The 19,985-nt window shown below is 33.6% G+C and overlaps 1 protein-coding gene across 1 annotated transcript in view; it reads right to left on the minus strand.

Moving 5' to 3' along the window:
- The window catches only part of LOC111049381 (ammonium transporter Rh type B-like), a 299,674-nt gene that overhangs the window by 22,079 nt on the left and 257,610 nt on the right, over window positions 1-19,985 (minus strand). The window contains exon 5 of the mRNA XM_039437572.1: window positions 256-394. Coding sequence (XP_039293506.1) covers window positions 256-394 — 139 coding nt within the window. The remainder of the gene's footprint in view (window positions 1-255; window positions 395-19,985) is intronic.

A 19,985-nucleotide genomic window follows, 5' to 3' on the forward strand; every position in this document is an offset into this window, starting at 1 on the left:
ATGTTTATCAGAGATTGACAATGGTGTAATAACCGAAACTTCTGATAGCCTCACTTCTGATAATTATGTTTATCAGAGATTGACAATGGTGTAATAACCGGAACCGGTCTTTCTAAGTAGGTATCAATAAATCTGTGGTTTTTGACAATTTCTTAGTCTTTTTCATTCAATTAGAAATTGATATTTGGGATCGGATTAGTGGTAAAAATCGAGTGTTTTGGAAAATAGAGTATGAAATTTTAGCAATCCACTCACCAATCATGGCAAACAGATCAGAAGTGTAGGATGATGACTCTGGACCATTTCCCTTAGGAGGCTTCAGCACCAGACTGACAGCTAGGCCAAAGTAGGCTCCAAAAACATGCACTATTAACGAACCTCCCATGTCTGCAATCTGTAACAAAATAAATTTGAAGAGTGAAAATGATACTGAATTAGTGAAAACAACATTGAAGAAAAATTATACTCTTGTTTGTAGCCAATTTATAATATAAAGAATGACTAGAATGACTAATGAACCTCCCATGTCTGCAATCTGTGACAAAATAAATTTGAAGAGTGAAAATAATATTGAATTAGTGAAAACAACATTGAAGAAAAATCATACTCTTGTTTGTAGCCAATTTATAATATAATCAAAACAGGTCTATGAATATCTTTGAATCTTTGATCAATAATTAAATGATCTGTATGATTATTATTAATATTTTAAATAATAGTTTGACATTTAAAAATCACCTTATAAGTCAAAATTCAGTGGCTGAATATACAAACATTAGGTGTTCATAAAAATACAAAAAAGGGTTCTAAGTGAGTAAAACCAGCAAAGCTGAAATTGTTCATCCCCGAATTAAAAAAATAGTAATATGTTCAAAAATGATAATAGTTGATAAAATATCACTGAATGTCTTTACTTCTGACAATTCAAGTATCTGAATTTTTCTGTATGATTCCTGCTCAGATAGCCAAAGTAACAAGTTAATTAGAACTTGATTGTTTTTCAAATTGATATGGTTTTACAATTTCAAAATAGAATTCAGTTGGAGTATTTGTTACATATTCCTTCCTTCCACAAAGTCAGTCAGTCAATTAATGTATTCTTTACTTCCCAATGTATAAAATTAATATTCTAAGCTACGCTCAAAGGAGATGTTTTCTTCTGCATTATAATCACCAAAATATCTACTATAAAAAATTATGTCTACCGAACCGTATATTTACAATAGAACGTTTTTTTCATAAAATCACTTTTTGTAGAAAATTACAATTTATTTAATTCCATGCAATATTGAAAATAATTATTGCTTCATTTCATGGAACTTGCGAGCATTCAGAAATATAAAATTCTCATAGCACACTGAACAAATTTAAGAAAATTGGGCATAAGAATAATATTATGATAGAGGCAGTCGGATATAAAATAATAAGAGTGTCACTCTGCATCTCACTGCCAACACAGAGTTTCTATTCTGTTGATAGTTTAAAAAATTTGGTGTGGCGCACTCACACAACTTTCCTTGCCGTTATGAAAATTGATCACCTGACGCTAGTGTTCTCGCGCATCTCAAGTCTACTATTCAAAGATATGAGACAGCTGGTGATAAGACAATAACGCTGGAGACACACGAGGTCTGCTATCTCTTCGTAGTGAATGATTTAATAGAACCAACAGTTGCCAACAGTTTGCAATTTAATAATCACATTTTCTTGAATTTCAAGCTTATTTCCATTTTTAGGTGAAAATGTTACTGAACATTAATTGTAGAGATTTTCATGTTCAATCTTTTCCACTTGAAATTTTTTGTTTAAATTGTATATGAAGACTGATAATTGGGAATCTAAAATCAAACTTTGCATAGATGGGGCGAAGCTCCTGAAATTTTTACAGATATGGGACTTGTGGCAGTTGATAGAGCTTATTAATGACTATTTCAGGTATGAATTTGATCAAAATCGTTGGAGCCGTTTTCGAGAAAATCGCAAAAACCCTGTTTTTGACAACATTTTCGCTATTTTAGCCGCCATCTTGGGTTGCATTTGATCCAAATTGTTCGTGTCGGATCCTTATAGTGTAAGGTCCTTACGTTCCAAATTTCAAGTCATTCCGTTAACTGGGAGATGAGATATCGTGTACACAGACGCACATACACTCACACACACACACACACACACACACACACACACACACACACACACACACAACACACACACACACACACACACACACACACACCACACACACACAAACCACTTTTTTGGACTCAGGGGACCTTGAAACGTATAGCAATTTAGAAATTGGGGTACCTTAATTTTTTTCGGATAGCAATAGGTACTTTCCTTACCTATGGTAATAGGGCAAGGAAAGTAAAAGTAAATTAATACAACTAATTACAGTTATTCCATTCCACAATCACATATCAAATGAATGATTGGAGAGAATCAACAGGATAAACCCAAGACTGTTTCTCTCCCTAATTTTGAGGACTAAAGATTGTCTAAAGATTTAAGACAATAATTAAAAGATAATTAATTAGTTTTGTAATTTTTACAGTGTTTTCAATTTTTTGCTTCTCTACCAAGCTGATCCATGTTTTTTTGTACAGTTAATAATTTTATTTTTCCTATTAAGCAATTGTATGTATGAATTTGTATAAAGAACAAATAAATTTGAATTTTGAATGAAAAAGACTAAGAAATTGTCAAAAACCACAGATTTTTTTGACAATTTCTTAGTCTTTTTCATACACCATAGATTTTTTTTGACAATTTCTTAGTCTTTTTCATTAATCATGAATAATTACCACAATATCAACTTCTTAACTACACAAAAAGTGAAAATTTGAATTTGATCGATGATCTGTTTATACTCTCTTGTAGGATACCATGCCAAGACCTTCTATATATAGGTCCTGACCATATAATGTCTGAAACTTCATAATGTTTGTGAATGTTCACATTAATTTGTTAAATATTTTTTATCAAATTGATGAACATTTGCTTCTTGATAGGCTCTTATTAAGCTCCGTTCACACCAAAGTTATTAACAAAATGTTTATTTTTCCGTCCTTATAGATTCTATTAGATTGAACATAACCTATCATACACATGATGAACATTATATGTTTGTCAAGTTCCGTTCAATATAATAGAATCTATAAGAACAGAAAAATAAACATTATTTTAATAACTTTGGTGTAAATGCAGCTTTACAATTGACCTCACAAATTACACGAAGATTCTTGAAAATCATTGGAGAATCTGTAAGACTTGACTTGAGTTCTTCCATCCTAGAACATTTTTTCCCAACTAGGTTACGCCTATTTTTTGCACACTATAACATTGAATCAAGCCGCCGCCGTCTCCTCTTGGAGGAATATAATTCATGCATTAACTGTCGCATAGGGACTCGAATACTGCGGCCATAAAAATCTTTATGACTCCACCTGACAACTGTCCTATCAATGTGTAATAGCCTTAGGCTCATCATTGACACGGCAAATCTTTGGGGAGCTGTTAAAGCCTATAACGCCCATAACGATAACTCTCATAAACAACTTTATGAACTGCATAACGGCCTGCTTCATAAAACCTTCAGAACATTTTAATGATATTTAAGGACTGTTTTGAAAAATACTGGGTATGTTATAAAAATTCATACAACATAAGTGTGATATTCTCAATAAAAGCTGAATCCTCATTCATCATCAGACACTAATCTGTCTTTTCATATCACATTAAAATATCGGGGCACCGAGCTCCGCTCGTTATTTTTATTTATTGATAAACAGAACACTATTCTCTAAAATGATTGTGTTTATATTTCAAAGCTGGCTATACGTCATCTTATGAATTTCGGGGATGCGATATTTTGATTTATCACAAACTCACTCGCTCACTCACTTTTTACTATCCACAGGTGTTTCAGCCAAGGATGAATTATCCTTTTAATGTCGTTCAGCGAGTTTCCCCAAGGATGAGACCTAGTGCAATCGAATTCTTATATCATAAAACCTACTATGTTCCAAATTTCGTGAGAATCGTTAGAGCCGTTTTCGAGATCCGTTGGATATAAATAACCAGATATAAATATACAGAAATTGCTCGCTTAATAAAATAGGATTAGTATGATTTTCTATAGGGCCTACTCAAATTCATACTAATGATTAATGTAACGTAAAAATACAGATAGGATCTAGTGACAATGATGATTTAGCTTGTTGATGAATGGGTATTGATGGATTTTGATGAACGATAGTAATTTTTTGAAAATAACTGAGATATTGAAATTATTCAAATGCTAATGAATTAATAATTATCATTAAACGAAAATCCAAATTAAATACTCCAATTCTCAATCTATGAATAGTAGCGCTCATCGAATTTCCATCTAGCTGTTTACCCTGTTCATTTTTTTTATTGAATAGAGTAAACAATACAGTAGTCGGAAAAGACGAAAACAGGCTATTGCTCAAAATTTCTTCAATTTCCTAATTTTGTCTTAAATTGTCCAAATACTATGTAGGTTATTGTCAATATTTGCAGTAGCAGAAGTCTTCGGGGTCAACTACACTATTCAATTTGGATTTTTGTTTGATAATAATTGATAATTCTTTGTTTTAGTTACATCTATTAACAGTATGGTAGGCGTACTGATGTGCCTTCAACAGAAAGAGATCATGATGGGCCTACTATCAAATTAAATTTTTTATTGATAGTAGAATTTTCTCACCAGTCATCATTGAATTTCAAGGATAATTAAATTTCAATTTATAAAAATCAAACTCGGATATTCTTAAAAATTATATGTTACAAATTTTCTAAGTAATTCATTATTTTAAACTTTTAAGTGATTAGTGAGCAGTAGCGGATCGTGATCTTTTAGCTTGGGGGTTCAACCTCATGATCTATTGGGGAGAAAGGTCGACAGGATAGAGTATTGAGCATACTCAAGTGTGAAGGTAATCAATAATAATTTTAAGGAATTACCCCTCCAAAGATTAAGCATATTTTTTACAAAATATAGATTTTTTGTCCTGTTCAATTTTTCCTGTTTGATTTTTACTTCGGGAGTTGGTGGTCTAGCATCATGTTTTATTTTACACCTATCCTCAATATTAAAATTAATATAGATTTTTTGTTCTGTTCAATTTTTCCTGTTTGATTTTTACTTCGGGAGTTGGTGGTCTACCAACATGTTTTATTTTACATCTATCCTCAATATTAATAGGCTAATGTTCGTCTTTAACAAATACTGAACCTCATTCATATTTCTTCATCTAGTGAGTGGAAAGCAATCTAAATCCAAAATCTATTGTTTTTAAGTGTTTGGACTGAAAATTGGACTCAAATTCAAAAGTGAATGAAACATAACTTACTTTTTGGACTTAGTGTATAAATCAATATTTGGGGAAGGAACAGTTTTGGCCTATGCCGGTTAATGTCCCTCTCGAATCACTTGAATGTATTGTTTCTGTGAAATATTTGAATTTAATGATATATATTAAATATATATTATTTGACAGATAAATAAATTGAATTAAAAAATCATGTAGATTGAAAACTGTTCAATAGGCTAAGGTAGTCAAATTTTAATTAATTAAAGATAAAAAATCAAAGAACATTGAAATCAATTGAACAGTTTCAGCTATGTCTGTTGTTCTTCTCAAATCATCTTAATGTATTGTGTTGTGTGTATCATTGAATAGATGAATAAATAAATAAATTGTATTAAAAAATCATGTAGATTAAACTGTTCAATAGGGTGAGGTATTCAGATGTTAATATTATGTAAAGAGAATAAATCAAAGAGCATTGAAAAATTAGTAAAAACTTTTGTGGAATGAACTGTTCAATAGGCTAAAGGTACTCAAATATTAATTATGTAAAGAAAATAAATCATTGATGAATAATGCAATAATTGTAATGCAATAAGTATATTGTATTTTCAAGTTATGCAAGCCTATCATCCTTTGTTTTCAATTCAGAATTTTTCTACTGTGAAGTGTTATTGTAGGTTAGGTCTATAGTGGGAAATTTAGATAGAGTTTTACATGAATTTTTTTTCTATACTCCTTGAAATATTATTTTCCAACTAACAACATAAATTAATGGAATTAATCAATAAAAATAGATATAGCAAATTCTGCTTTGGAGTTTTCAATGAATGCATTTTTCTACACTCTTTGAAATATTATTTTCCATCATTAACATAAATTAATGAAATAAATCAATAAAAATAGATATAGCAAATTCTGCTTTGGAGTTTTCAATGACTGCCTTTTTCTACACTCCTTGAAACATATTTTTACATCTAATAAGATAAATAAATGAGATGGATCAATAAAAATAAATATAGGAAATTCTGCATTGCATTTTTGCAAGGATGTCTTTTTCTACACTCCTTGAAATATTATTATTTTCCATCTAATAAGATAAATGAATGAAATTAATCAATACTCCTTGAAATATAGTTTTACATCTAATAAGATACCGTAAATAAATGAAATGGATCAATAAAAATAAATATAGGAAATTCTAATTAGATTTTTGCATGAATGTCTCTTTCTACATTCCTTGGAATATTATTTTCCATCTAATAAGATAAATGAATGAAATTAATCAATACTCCTTGAAATATAGTTTTACATCTAATAAAATAAATAAATGAAATGGATCAATAAAAATGAATATAGGAAACTCTGCTTTAGATTTCTGCATGAATGTCTCTTTCTACACTCCTTGGAATATTATTTCCCATCTAATAAGATAAATGAATGAAATTAATCAATACTCCTTGAAATATAGTTTTCCTACAGTTACCTTGAAAAGTGGCCATTGCTGCACTGATTACAGAACGCAAAGAATCACTTTTCTGCTCTAGTGCGCGAAAAATTTTTCCTGCACTCCAGATTTGCAACATGGCAACGCAAAATAGTTAGTAGGTTATATGGAGCACCAGTGCAGCAAAATGAAAATTAAGTTGGTAACTGTGACTGGTGCACGTTATAAGAATCTTGAAGGGGTGGACAACAGTGGATGACAGCAGTTGACAGCACACAGCCGCCATTCAAACACACATACTACATTCTATTTTATTTATTAATAATAAAATTACACAGATTTACATTTGATGCATTTCAGGCAATTTTAGCCATAATTACCCACTTTTCATATTCAATTGTAACTGTAGGAAAAAATTAATGTGAAATACGTGCGCAAAGTTCCTCTGCTGCACTCAAGAAACCAACCATTCCGCCCTCGCCTACGGCTCGGGCATAAACGTTTCTTTCGGTGCAGCAAACTGTCACTTTGCGCACTAGTTGCACAAATAACTATTTACATTTAATAAGATAAATAAATGAAATGGATCAATAAAAATAAATATAGGAGATTCTGCTTTAGATTTTTGCATGAATGTCTTTTTCTACACTCCTTGGAATATTATTTTCCTACAGATACCCTGAAAAGTGACCATTTCTGCACTGATTGCAGGTCACAAAGAATCACTTTTCCGCACTAGTGCGCAAAGTGAGTACTTTGCGTACTCCAGATTTGCAGCATGACAACGCAAAATAGTAGGTTATTATGGAGCACCAGTGCAGCAAAATCAAAATTAAGTTCGTAACTGTGACTGTGGTGCACGTTATAAGAGTCTTGAGATGGTGGACAGGCACAGTGGATGACAGCCACCCCGCCATTCAAACACACAACATACTACATTCTATTTAAAGTAAATTGAGGTTTTTATTAATAACAGCATCACAAACACAAACATTTGATGGATTTCAGGCAATTTCACCCATAATTACTCACTTTTCATATTCAATGGTAACTGCAGGAAAAATTTAATGTGAAATACGTGCGCAAAGTTCCTCTGCTGCACTCAAGAAGCCATTCCGCCCTTGCCTACGGCTCGGGCATAAACGTTTCTTTCGGTGCAGCAAACTGTCACTTTGCGCACTAGTTGCACAAATAACTATTCCCATCTAATAAGATAAACGAATGAAATTAATCAATACAAATAAATATAACAGATTCTGCTCTCAGTTATAATTTTCTACAGAATATCTTCAAACCACAATCTAGAAATCTTCTTTTCGGATTTCTTCAGTCAAGTCTGAATCAGCAACAGGTAGCTTACTCACACAAATTGTGTAGCAGCCTTTCCTCGCTCTTGATGTCATTGAGAAAGTGACTTCAGCTTTTCAGCTCGAATTTTAGTCCTGGAAATCTTTTCTTTCTCTGCGAACATACGATGTTATCCACACGTCTAATCTTTTCGAAGCCTATATAGATGCCTACTCTTTCATCTTCTTCCTCAGTCTTCTTCTTCTTCTTCTTCTTCTTCTTCTTCTTCTTCTTCTTCTTCTTCTTCTTCTTCTTCTTCTTCTCTTCTTCTTCTTCTTCTTCTTCTTCTCTTCTTCTTCTTCTTCTTCTTCTTCTTCTTCTCCGTTCTTCTTCTTCTTTCGTGTTTTCTTCTACTTTTCTTTTTTTGGTTTCTTACAATTCAATCTGCTGAAATCCGTGTGGAAAAGAAACGGATAAGCTAAGGGAAGAAACAGCCTTATCACCTGTTTATATGGACCGACATGACACGTGTGGTGCGGCTTTAGGCATAGCCTACCTAACTGCTATTTGCTATCCCCTCTAAAATCTTGTTTCTCTGCTTTGCGCCAAATGATATCAGGAGTCCGGATGAATTGAAGTTTTCGACTGATTATTTCTGAAAAAAAGAAGTAAATTCTTATGGCTCTTGTTGGTGGGGAGTCCCTTGCGGGAAGGTCCCACCGCCTGAATATAAATAAATAAATAAATAAATAAATAAATAATAAATAAATAAATAAATAAATAAATAAATAAATAAATAATTTATTGTCAAAAACATGAAAATGTCATAACAACGTCAGTTCAAACTTACAGTAGTCTAATAACACATCATATATAAATATATATACATATATACAAACATATACATATATATACATACACATACACACATACATCACATTTCATTTGTATTATTTTAGTCTATTTTATTTTTAAACTCAATTGTCTAGCACTCTACAAGTCCAAAAAACAAACTCTACTCAAATAACTTTTTAAAATTGAATTTCGAAAAACTCTTCTACTTATATAGACATTTTCCAACCAGCAAATTCTTCAAAAATCGTTTAAAACTCACACAGTTACTTTCTCTTATCTCATTAGGGAGAGCATTAAAAAGTTTAATAGACATGTATTGCCAATTCTTTTGCGATCCCGCATACTGACAATAATTAACTCTAATATTATTTCTATGCCTAGTTCCATAGCTATGTACATTACTGTTCAACCATATTCACTAATTGTTTTCTCATTGATGTTAGGCATGCCAGTAATACAATGATGGCACTGTCAACAGTCCCATACTAACAAATAAATCTCTGCATGGTGTGAGAGGGCCCTTCTTACATATTATTCTCAAGGCCTTTTTTTGAAGCTTGAACAAGACATGGGAGGATGAGGAATTTCCCCATAGTTGAATGCCATACATTAGATGGCTATGAATATGCGCAAAGTACACATTCATTAATACTGAGGTATCTACAATTTGGCTCAGTCTCCGAAGAAGATAGATGCCTTGTTAATTCTTTTTGAAATGTGTCTAACATGCTCATTCCATGTTAAATTTGTGTCCAGCATCATTCCTAGAAATTTCATGGATGTTATTTCTGTTGTACTCCTATCAAAGCTAAATTTCATGTCAATTGTTTTGTCAACGTTCAAGCTCAAATTATTAGCCGCACACCAATCATTTATCAATGAGGTATTTTCAATGAGCATTACCTGTAAATTTTCCTTGCTCTTATCATCTACTTTCAGTCCTAAATCATCTGCATACAAATAAGAAAGAAATATTTATTTATATCATCTTTTGACATTCTGCATTCAATTCCTACAGATTTACTATTTATAGTGGTATGTTTATTTATAATTTTCCATGCAGCTTTTGTCTTATTAGACTATTCTGTATTATTATTGTTGTAATTGAGTTTTGCCTTTCTTAATTCATACCTATAGTAACTTCTTAATCTGATCTTATCCTTTCACAAGTAGAATTTTTATGCAGATAATACAAATGCTCACATCTAATTTTTAAAGCACACAAATCCGAATTATACCACTTATTATCACATTTATTACATTAATAGTTTTCTTAATCCAAGGAAAGCCAAGTTCACGGCCCACATGAATAGCTTCTGGAACTCCTGAATTGTTCTATTACATTTTTAGAGCATACAGTCAACCAATTTACTTCTTCCAAGCATTGCATAAAAATATGTACATTATTCATTATTTCTCTGATCTTTATTATATTCCTATTCATAATCTTATTTTTATATTTTTCAAGTCTTAATATTAAACCTATAGCAAAATGGTCTGAAAGAACTGTGAATTATTTTGCTCTGCCATCTACTAACATGAATATCGGTAGCAATATTATCAATGCATGTGCCACCCGTTTCGTTGGGTCTTGTCATTTCCTTTACAGTTAAATGCATATTAAAACTCAACAATAAACTTAGCAGATCCTCTCTATAACTAGATTGAACATTTAAATCAACATTGAAATCGGAACATAAAACCACATTGAAACCACTATAAGCGAACAGGAAGCTCAACATCTCATTGAGTACGACTAGAAAATTATTGAAATTTGAAGCATTCACACTATAAGGCCTATAACAGATAGAACAATCACATTCATAGCAGGTACTTTGATTGCGCAAGCCTCACATATCATTTCAATAGACATTCCTTTTATAATTACTATGTCATTATATTCTATATCATTTTTAATAAAAATTGCACTTCCACCATGAATGTGATTCGATCTGCAAAAGGATGAAGCCCGTTTAAAATACCAAAATTGACAAACCCAACATCCTCCTCATTCATCCAATGCTCACTAATCGCTATTATAGTTGACTTATTCTCATTAGCAATCAATTCCAAATAGTCAATTTTATTGCTCAAGCCCTGGACATTCCAAGATAAAAGACTCACCTCATTATTAGTAATTTTTGTTTTTTCCGTACTTTTAGCTGGCTTGAATCCTGAGTACAATAATTTAGATTTCGCAGCTGACTTATCAGAGTGAATTTTTTCATGTCTAGAACAATTGAAATTTCTGTTGCGAGAAGCGCCAACGCTATTAATATTGCAGTAATTGTGAGAGTTCAAATTGTTGTGTTCAGAAACAGGGATGGAAGAGAAATGTCTAAAAAATTATTCTCATTTAGTGACTTGTGGGCGTCTGATAGAGTTGTAGAATTCATTTCAGGGGAGGGAATGTGGGCAGGAGAAATAGTTATAGGAGTATCTGGACAATCTGAAGGCAGAGATACCCTAGCGTGAATGGGAGAGGCAGGAAAAGGTTTTATAACTGGCGAAACTGCTGCAACGGGGCTATCAATGATAGTTTCACTCATCTGAGCTCCCTTCATGTCAGTCACAGAAAAATCACAAATAGATTGCTTAATGAACCCTATTAAGTGATTGACTAAAGTCTTTTTACCACGTCGATTGAGGTGAAGGCCATGTCTGGTAAAATGAGACCTTCCCAGAGAAGTGTTCACATCACTGTAGTGCAGTTTAAGACCCCCTTTGTAGCCTCTCACTGCTCTTGATAAGGACGCATTAGAATGACCTATGTTTACATTCAGCTCTGGATCATCATAACGATATGGAACACCGCAGACCAATATGTTTGATTTTAGATGCGACGCTAGAATATGATCTATTCCACGAGAGAGAGTTAACTGATAAGGTTCATCACGATGAAGATCATTGGTTCCGGCCATTACAATTACAATATCATCCCTGGAGAAGTCTTCAACAAATTTAAGTCCATCCTGTACAATTTGTTGCAGCTTTGCTCCAGGCTTTGTGTATACGAAAACGTCATAACTGTCCTCCAGGCTCCTCAGGTATTTACTAAGAAGTTTTCCGTGACTATCGGCCAGTATCGTCAATCTGTTCTTCTTCTTCATATTCAAGCTTGCACCTTTGGTAATTCTAGAAGAATAGTATTCCGTTTGTCAATTGGTGTGGCAGATTTATGGACCAAAGCCTTGACTTGATGAATTTGTGAGCTGAAGACTCAAAAGCAGGCGGCATCAGCAACTCGCTTGAAGAAAGCTCCGAAAATCGATTAGAGATCTTAACCAAATCAGCATTCCTATGATTGGCTGGTCGTTTCCTGACTGGATTACTAGGAAAAATGAAGTCATCACAATCAGTAGTTACAAGATCATCAAAATTATTATTTTTCAGAAAGTTATTGTTTTCTGTCTGAATAATGTCTATTATAGCATTTTTATTTTCAATTTCTTCATTCAAACGGCTTCTGGACTCCTCAAGACTCTTTATGCGCGATTTCAATGACTTAATTTCACCGTTAAGAAGATCATTACTCAGATTATTGAGTTCCAGTTTAGCGTCACGAATCAAATTCTCTCGCATACGACGAGTTGTCATGGGTTTATTCATCTTAAATTCAAACTGAGCGCCAAAGGTAAGAACCCACAGATGAAAGTATACAACATCAATGGAATGAAAGGAGTTCAAAAATGTCACGCATAGTTGTCATGGTTACACTCAAAACAAAATATGTTTATGGTTGGACGTAAACAAAAACCAGCTGGTGATTATCAGCTTCGGAGAAGTGACAGCAAAGATAACACAATAGAAAAATAGTTTGTTGACTTTATCAGAGCAGCCTCTGCTATCATACTTTCAGTCGGCCGCTATACAGGCGCGATAACTGAACCGGTCAGTTGAATCGGACAACGGGCACACAACAACAAAGTAACAAGTGTATGCCGGTTATGAAAAATAGACTCAATACACGTTCAAATTGCTCTGTGGTTCAAGTGTTATTGATCTCGTACTATCAAATCACCCGTCATGCAGTCATGGAATATATTAAAACAGGTACTTCACACTTCCAAAAACTATCTGATTACCACAAAACTTCACAATTCTTGTAAGTAATTATTTTAAAATATCAAAAACTACGGAGCAAATTACCAAACAATATCACATGGCAGCCCAGTGCTACCAACTTTTATAATTTAAGCCGTCAATTATATACGCCTTACGACTTTCATACTTCAGCCGGGACCGACAGTTTAACGTGCCCATCCGATAACACGGGAGTGATCTGGTTAAGAAACTTTTGGTACCTAATGAGAGGGTTTGAACCCGGGATCTCTATGCTGCTACGCAAGCACTCTATCCACTAGACCACTAGACACTAGATCACTAGACACTGATTATTTGTGATTGGTCCTAGTAAGATTATGGCCCGGTTGCACAAACACCTGTTATATTTCAAGCATGATTAAACACCACGAAAACCAATCAGAGAAGCCTTCATTTCTTGAAAGCTTTCTCTGATTGGTTCTCACGTCTTTCAATCTTGATTAAAATTCAACAGGCTTTGTGCAATTGGGCTTATGAAATATAATTTATTTGTCACATGGAAGAAGTAATTTACAGTAATTCGATTTTAATTTACTTTTAATTAGAATTCAATTTGCATTAATTAGAGAAAAGAAGATGAATAATCGACAGTGATAAAATTGTATTTCCTTCAGTCGACATAGAATCAATTTGATTAACTATAGAATATAGTTTTTATAAAACTAGTTGAGACTTGGCCATCCATTCGAAGAAATAACAGTATTGCCAATTTGTGTGAAATTGCAACTTTTTCAAATTTCTAATTACATCATAGAATTGTATGTAGAATATTATTCCTGATGTTCCAGTAGTGCAAAAACGTTTCAGGGTTGAAAGGAAATTTGTTTTCATGAAATAGAAAACACAGAGAAGAATGCTTTCTTTCTATTGGTGTGTATATCATTTTCATCTGATCTATAGTTACTTTTCAATTAATGATTATTTTCGTTAATGTCCAGATAGTTTCATCTGATCTATACCGTAATAACTTTTCAATTAATGATTATTTTAGTTAATGTCTAGTTACTTCGAGCAGGAAACATGAAATTTTCGACATGCTAGAAACGTTTTTAATTCAAAAGATAAGTGAGTGATGAAAAAGTTGCTCAGAATAAGTGAAATTAAGAATAAGAATAAGAATGTTTATTTCGACAAAATTACATAGTTACAAAACATGAATGATACATACAAAATGCATAATAAAAATGTAAATTATAATAGATCTAATGATTTGGCACAGCCAGCAAAGTTAAACTTGTGCGCTAGCTGTGAGTTCATAAAGCAAACAGTACGAAGTAGCCTATAGCAATACTGAAAAATGAAAAAAATATATCTATATAATAAATATTATAGTAATGCTTCTTATAAATAATACAATGATAAGAAATGAATAATTTCGTGTTAAAACCAATTATACAGGTGATAACCAAAAACAAGTCATACAGCCTACATTTAAATCTTCTAAATGCAACTAATGAGAAGAATACAATAAAAATGAAATTTTCAGTTTTGAGCACATCCAGTGCTTAATAAATTTTCATAAAAATACAAAAATAGAAAGACATTCAAAACTCAAAAGAATTACTTTCCAAATTTTAAAATTTTTTGATTTTTAATCGGAAGAACGTATTTTGACCTCTTAGGAGTTTTAAAGTTAGGAGAGCAATACCTAATGCCGTTTGTACATTACCAGTTTGAACTAAATGTAATTTTAAACTGGATTAAATCCATATCAAGTCTCAAGTCAAGTTTGTTATTTTAAATAGGCTATAGTTCATTTTGAGTCACCTCTGTTTCAAATATTCAATTCAGTTTAAACTTTCAGGCCCGGTTATACAAAAGCCTGTTAAATTTTAATCATGATTTGATTTCATGAGAACCAATCAGAGATTGACCAATCAAGCTTTTCCTAACAAAAAGGCTTCTCTGATTGGTTCTCGTGGCATTTCATCGGGTTTGAAAGTTAACAGACTTTTGTGCAACCAGGTATCACTGTCCAAACGGGCCTCACTGTACGACAAAGACATAAACATCATAAATAACTAGCAGGTCACCCGTGCTTCGCAAGGGCTCAATTGAAAACTTGTCAAACTGAAAACTTGACCTACTGAAATCTCGATGAATTTCAAATTGGCCTATAACCATCCACGGTAAATAGAGATTCAATATTCAGAATTTCAAGTTAATCAGTTGAGTACCTAGTTCAGACGTGAATTTTTAGCGTCATTCGTGAATTTTTTATGCAGAACGTGTACAAAGCCAGTTCTATCCTTTATTAAACTGTATAGTGAGGTCCACGTTATAATGGCAGTGGAAAAAGATAAGGAAACAACGTTGCCGATCCTCTGTCTTGTCAATGCCTTCTATGGAGGGTAAATGATATCGGTTTATTGATGTAATATTAACTGTTCTTTCTCGTTCGAAATAATCAAGCAAGCTTTAATTTATCAAGCTTTATTGACCGAGCGAAGTGAGAACTAAGATTCAAGTCGACGGTTTGTCATTTCTCTTAATGTTTAAATTTTTATATGTTGCGCATTTACGGCCAAACGCGGAAATAGATTTTCATGAAATTGACAGGTATGTTCCTTTTTAAATTGCGCGTCGACGTATATACAAGGTTTTTGGAAATCTCGCATTTCAAGAATAATATAAAAGGAAAAAGGAACCTCCTTCATACGCCAATATTACCGTAAAAATCGGACTATAGAATTATTCATCATAAATCAGCTGTCTAGTGGACTATAACCGTTCAAAAACATAGAATATCTTGAAAATGTATCTTTCCATCAACGTTAGTAGACAGTTGACTATAATACTACCCGTTCAAAAACATCGAACATCTTGAAAATTGTATCTTTCCATCAACGTTGTAGACAGTTGCAGCCAGACCTGATAACAGCGCTCACACTCACATTCCGGGACGTCACGTCACGGTACGATAAGACAGAAAGCTCTATATTTATTTAGGATTTTTTCTAGACATTTTAAATTGATACATTATTTATTAATTTTTGAGAAAACATAACAACAGGTAACTTACTGAGCGCGAGGTCTACTGTTCACAGAACTACTAGTATTTTATCAATTGATATTTAGTAATCAAGCTTCATATTTTTCCCACAGTTACGTTGAAAAGTGGCCATTGCTGCACTGATTACAGAACGCAAAGAATCACTTTTCCGCTCTAATGCGAGAAAAATTTTTCCTGCACTCCAGATTTGCAACATGACAACGCAAAATAGTTAGTACGTTATATGGAGCACCAGTGCAGCAAAATCAAAATTAAGTTGGTAACTGTGGTATAGTGTGGTGGTGCCGTCCCGCCATTCAAACACACATACTACATTCTATTTTATTTATTAATAATAAAATTACACAGATATATACATTTGATGCATTTCAGGCAATTTTACCCATAATTACCCACTTTTCATATTCAATGGTTACTGTAGGAAAAAGTTAATGTGAAATACGTGCGCAAAGTTCCTCTGCTGCACTCAACAAACCATTCCGCCCTCGCGTACGGCTCGGGCGTAAACGTTTCTTTCGGTGCAGCAAACTGTCACTTTGCGCACTAGTTGCACAAATAACTATTATCAAGCAAGAAATTATATTTTATAATGAATTTTCATAGTCAAGATAGAATATTCTGTTAATGAATTGTATTTCCACATTGTTAAAAAACGATCTGGCAACATAGCAAAACGAGAAAGAGATAGCGTTATCTTCTGTGTTGAATGATAGACAAGGCTAGCAATACAATTGCTAATCAAACACTGCCATTATAATGTGCACTCACTATAGTCTAGAGACAAGAATAGTATAGTTACTTACTTATCCTTCATCTATGCTATAGTGTAGATGTCGATGTCTCACGATTTTTCCTCAATCTATACAGTGTTAGTCACTAAACTGAGTGACCAAGATTTTGCAAAGGTCAACCTCTAGAGAGGATAGATAGCCGACTATTATGGAAGGGTGAAGGGCTGAAGGGTCTTAATCTGAATGCCTGCCTCCGCCATACTCAGCAGCTAAGGGATGATTGAGATGCCCTTCGGTGCAGGGACTAAGGGTGTAAGGGAGAGGGGATATCGGGACGTATTGTTACAACGGCATTATCACCTTATAATCCCTTCGTTCCCTCACCCTTGACGTACTCCCTTTTCTTGCCCCATATTATCTATCCCGTCTTATTTATCCATTCCCACCTTCGTGGTTTGTTGTGTCGTATGTCCTCCTCTTCATCTTCTCTCTCTCTCTCTCTCTCTCTCTCTCTCTCTCTCTCTCTTTCTCTCTCTTTCCATTAATAAATAAATCCTTAGTTTAAATAACGAAATTAACGTTTTGGTAGAGAGTTAGTGGGGAGGATATTTTTATTATTCTTCCCAAAGAATGGACATTGATATGTCCAAAGCTCCGCCAATTTATGTAGATGCATAACAATATGATTATTATCTATAGTTATTATATTACAAATTGCTTTTTCATATCATATACAGTTCTATAGTTATTTTCCTAGTCTATATTATGTAATTCATCTATAATTTTGCTGTATTGTAAGCTATTGTATATAGTGTATAAGCCAGTATATATTGTAATCTACATAAAAAAGTACTCAATCAATCATCAATCTCTCTCTCTCTCTCTCTTTCTCTCTCTCTCTCTCTCTATGAAGTTACATTACAATTTTATCACAATATTATATTATCGTTTTTCTAATTGCATCCAATCTTTATTCTCATTGATTAATTATTTATAGGTACTTTGAAAAATTCGTTGGATAATTAGCATTACCGTCATTTAATGTAAATTAGTGTATAAGCCAGTAAATATTGTACCATACATAAATAGAGAAATCAAATCTAATCTAATCTAATCATCATCCTTCTTTGTCTGTTATCAATTTCGCAAACAACAATGATTTTATGAAACTTTTTTCTTCTCCTTATTCTACGATAATTAATTATTCTTCATTCTTATCTATAGCTCCTTTATCTTCAACTAGTTTTTAATCATTATTCTTCTCCTTCAAATTATAATTCTCTTGTCTTTCAACTTTATTCTCATTTATTCCCTCTCATTCTCCTGTATTTCTGTTACTTTTCCATCTTCTTCTCTCACCCTCCTCCGACGTACTCCAAATTTTTGTATCAAATCTCATCTTTCTTCCTTCTTCATTTCTCTTCCCTGTTCTTCACCTCCCTCCCCCTCTGGTGGGTTAAGTGGAAGAAAGATGACCCAATTACCCCAATTTCGCCCACATCACTTTCGAAACTGTTAAGTGTAAATAAAAGGCATTTATCTATCTATCCCACTCATCATGCTCTTTATTTCCATAATTCTCTTCTTTTCCCTTTCCTTCAGTTCTTCAATTTCCTATTTTTTTTACTGCTCCATTCACCACAATTTTCAACATTTTCATTCTATTTTAATCATATTTTTCTTGCCTTACTTCTTTTTTCCTTTTTTTCTCATTTTTGTTTTCCCTTCTTGCTAAAAATATTATTTCGTTACTAAAATCCACACCTTCTTTTCAATTCTTCATCCACCACCTTCTTCTTCTCTTTCTCCTCTTCTTCTATTGCTCCTCTACCTTCTCCTCCTCAGACTCCTCCTCCTCCAACTCCTCCTCCCCCCTCCTTCTAATCAACCTCCTCCGACTCCTCCTCTTCCAACTTTTCCTCAACTCTTTCCTTCTTCTCCTAACCTCCTGCTCTACCTCCTCCTCATGTTCCTCCTTCTCCTTCTTCCTCTCTTCTTTCTCCTTCCTCACCAAAGTTTTCTATTCCTCTTTTCTATACTGGTCCATGTTAGGCATTGAATAGAACCTTCAAATGATCAAAATCAGTGGAAGGCTTGACCTTGTAAAGGTACTTTCTTCGATTTACTTTACTTCTACCTTCAACATTTTCTGCTTCTTCTTTTTCTCCCTCTTCATATTTTACCCTTCACCTAGATTTATTCTTATCGCCATCTCCTCCCTATCCTTTCTCTCCCACTCTTCGTTCATTCCATCCTCTTTTCCATCTCATCCCCACTTTTTCTTATTCTCCCTCTTCTGATTTCATGTTCCAACTACGCTTCTTATTCCTCCTCTTCTTCTTCCTACACTTCTTCCCCCCTCTTTGTCTCTTCTACTCATCATCTCATCTTCCTTCTGATTCTTCTCTTCACTTGGATTTCCTCCTCCTCTCTTTCTTCTTCCTCCCCACTCATAGTTTTTTCTACCTTCCCTATACATTTCATCCTTCTCTTCTTCTCCTCACCATCTCTACACTCTTCGTATTTTTCTCCTTATCCATCTCATCTTCCTTCTGATTTTACTCTTCACTTGGATTTTCTCTCCCTCCCCTAATCCTAGTTTCTTTTACTTTCCCTACCCATCCCTTCCTCTTCTCCTTCTTCACACCCACTCTTAGTTTCCTCTACCCTCCTTATACATTCCTTTTAGTTTTTGCTTTTTAAATGTGATTTTGTGTTTGAAAATAGTTTTCTTGATTTTAAAATTTATAAAATAGGAACTCAGGAATTGGAAGTGCAAATTTTTAGTGAGAGAAATGAAGAACCCAAGACATAACCTTGATTGTTGATAGGAAATGACATTGGGTAATACAGCAAGGGAGAACATCCAAAAGGATCTCTCTCTATAAAATAAATAAATACATTCCTCCCTCTTCTCGTTTTTCTCTCTCACTCACTTCTCTCTTCTCCTACCCTCTTTATAAATCTCATCCTTCTTCTAATTTCACTTCTCACTAGGATTTCCTCCTTCTCTCCTTCTTCACTCTCCCCACACCTCGTTTCCTCTACCCTCCTTATCCATCTCTCCCTCTTCTCCTTTTTCTCTCTCTCTCACTCCTCTCTTCTTCTAACACCTTATCCATCTCTTGCTCCTTACCTCAGTCAACCATGACACAATGTATCCCGATAACGTATGCTAATAATGCTTCTTGGGCTCCGAGGGACCTGCTCTTATC

Source organism: Nilaparvata lugens, chromosome 11, assembly GCF_014356525.2.
Source record: "Nilaparvata lugens isolate BPH chromosome 11, ASM1435652v1, whole genome shotgun sequence".
Taxonomy (NCBI): domain Eukaryota; kingdom Metazoa; phylum Arthropoda; class Insecta; order Hemiptera; family Delphacidae; genus Nilaparvata; species Nilaparvata lugens.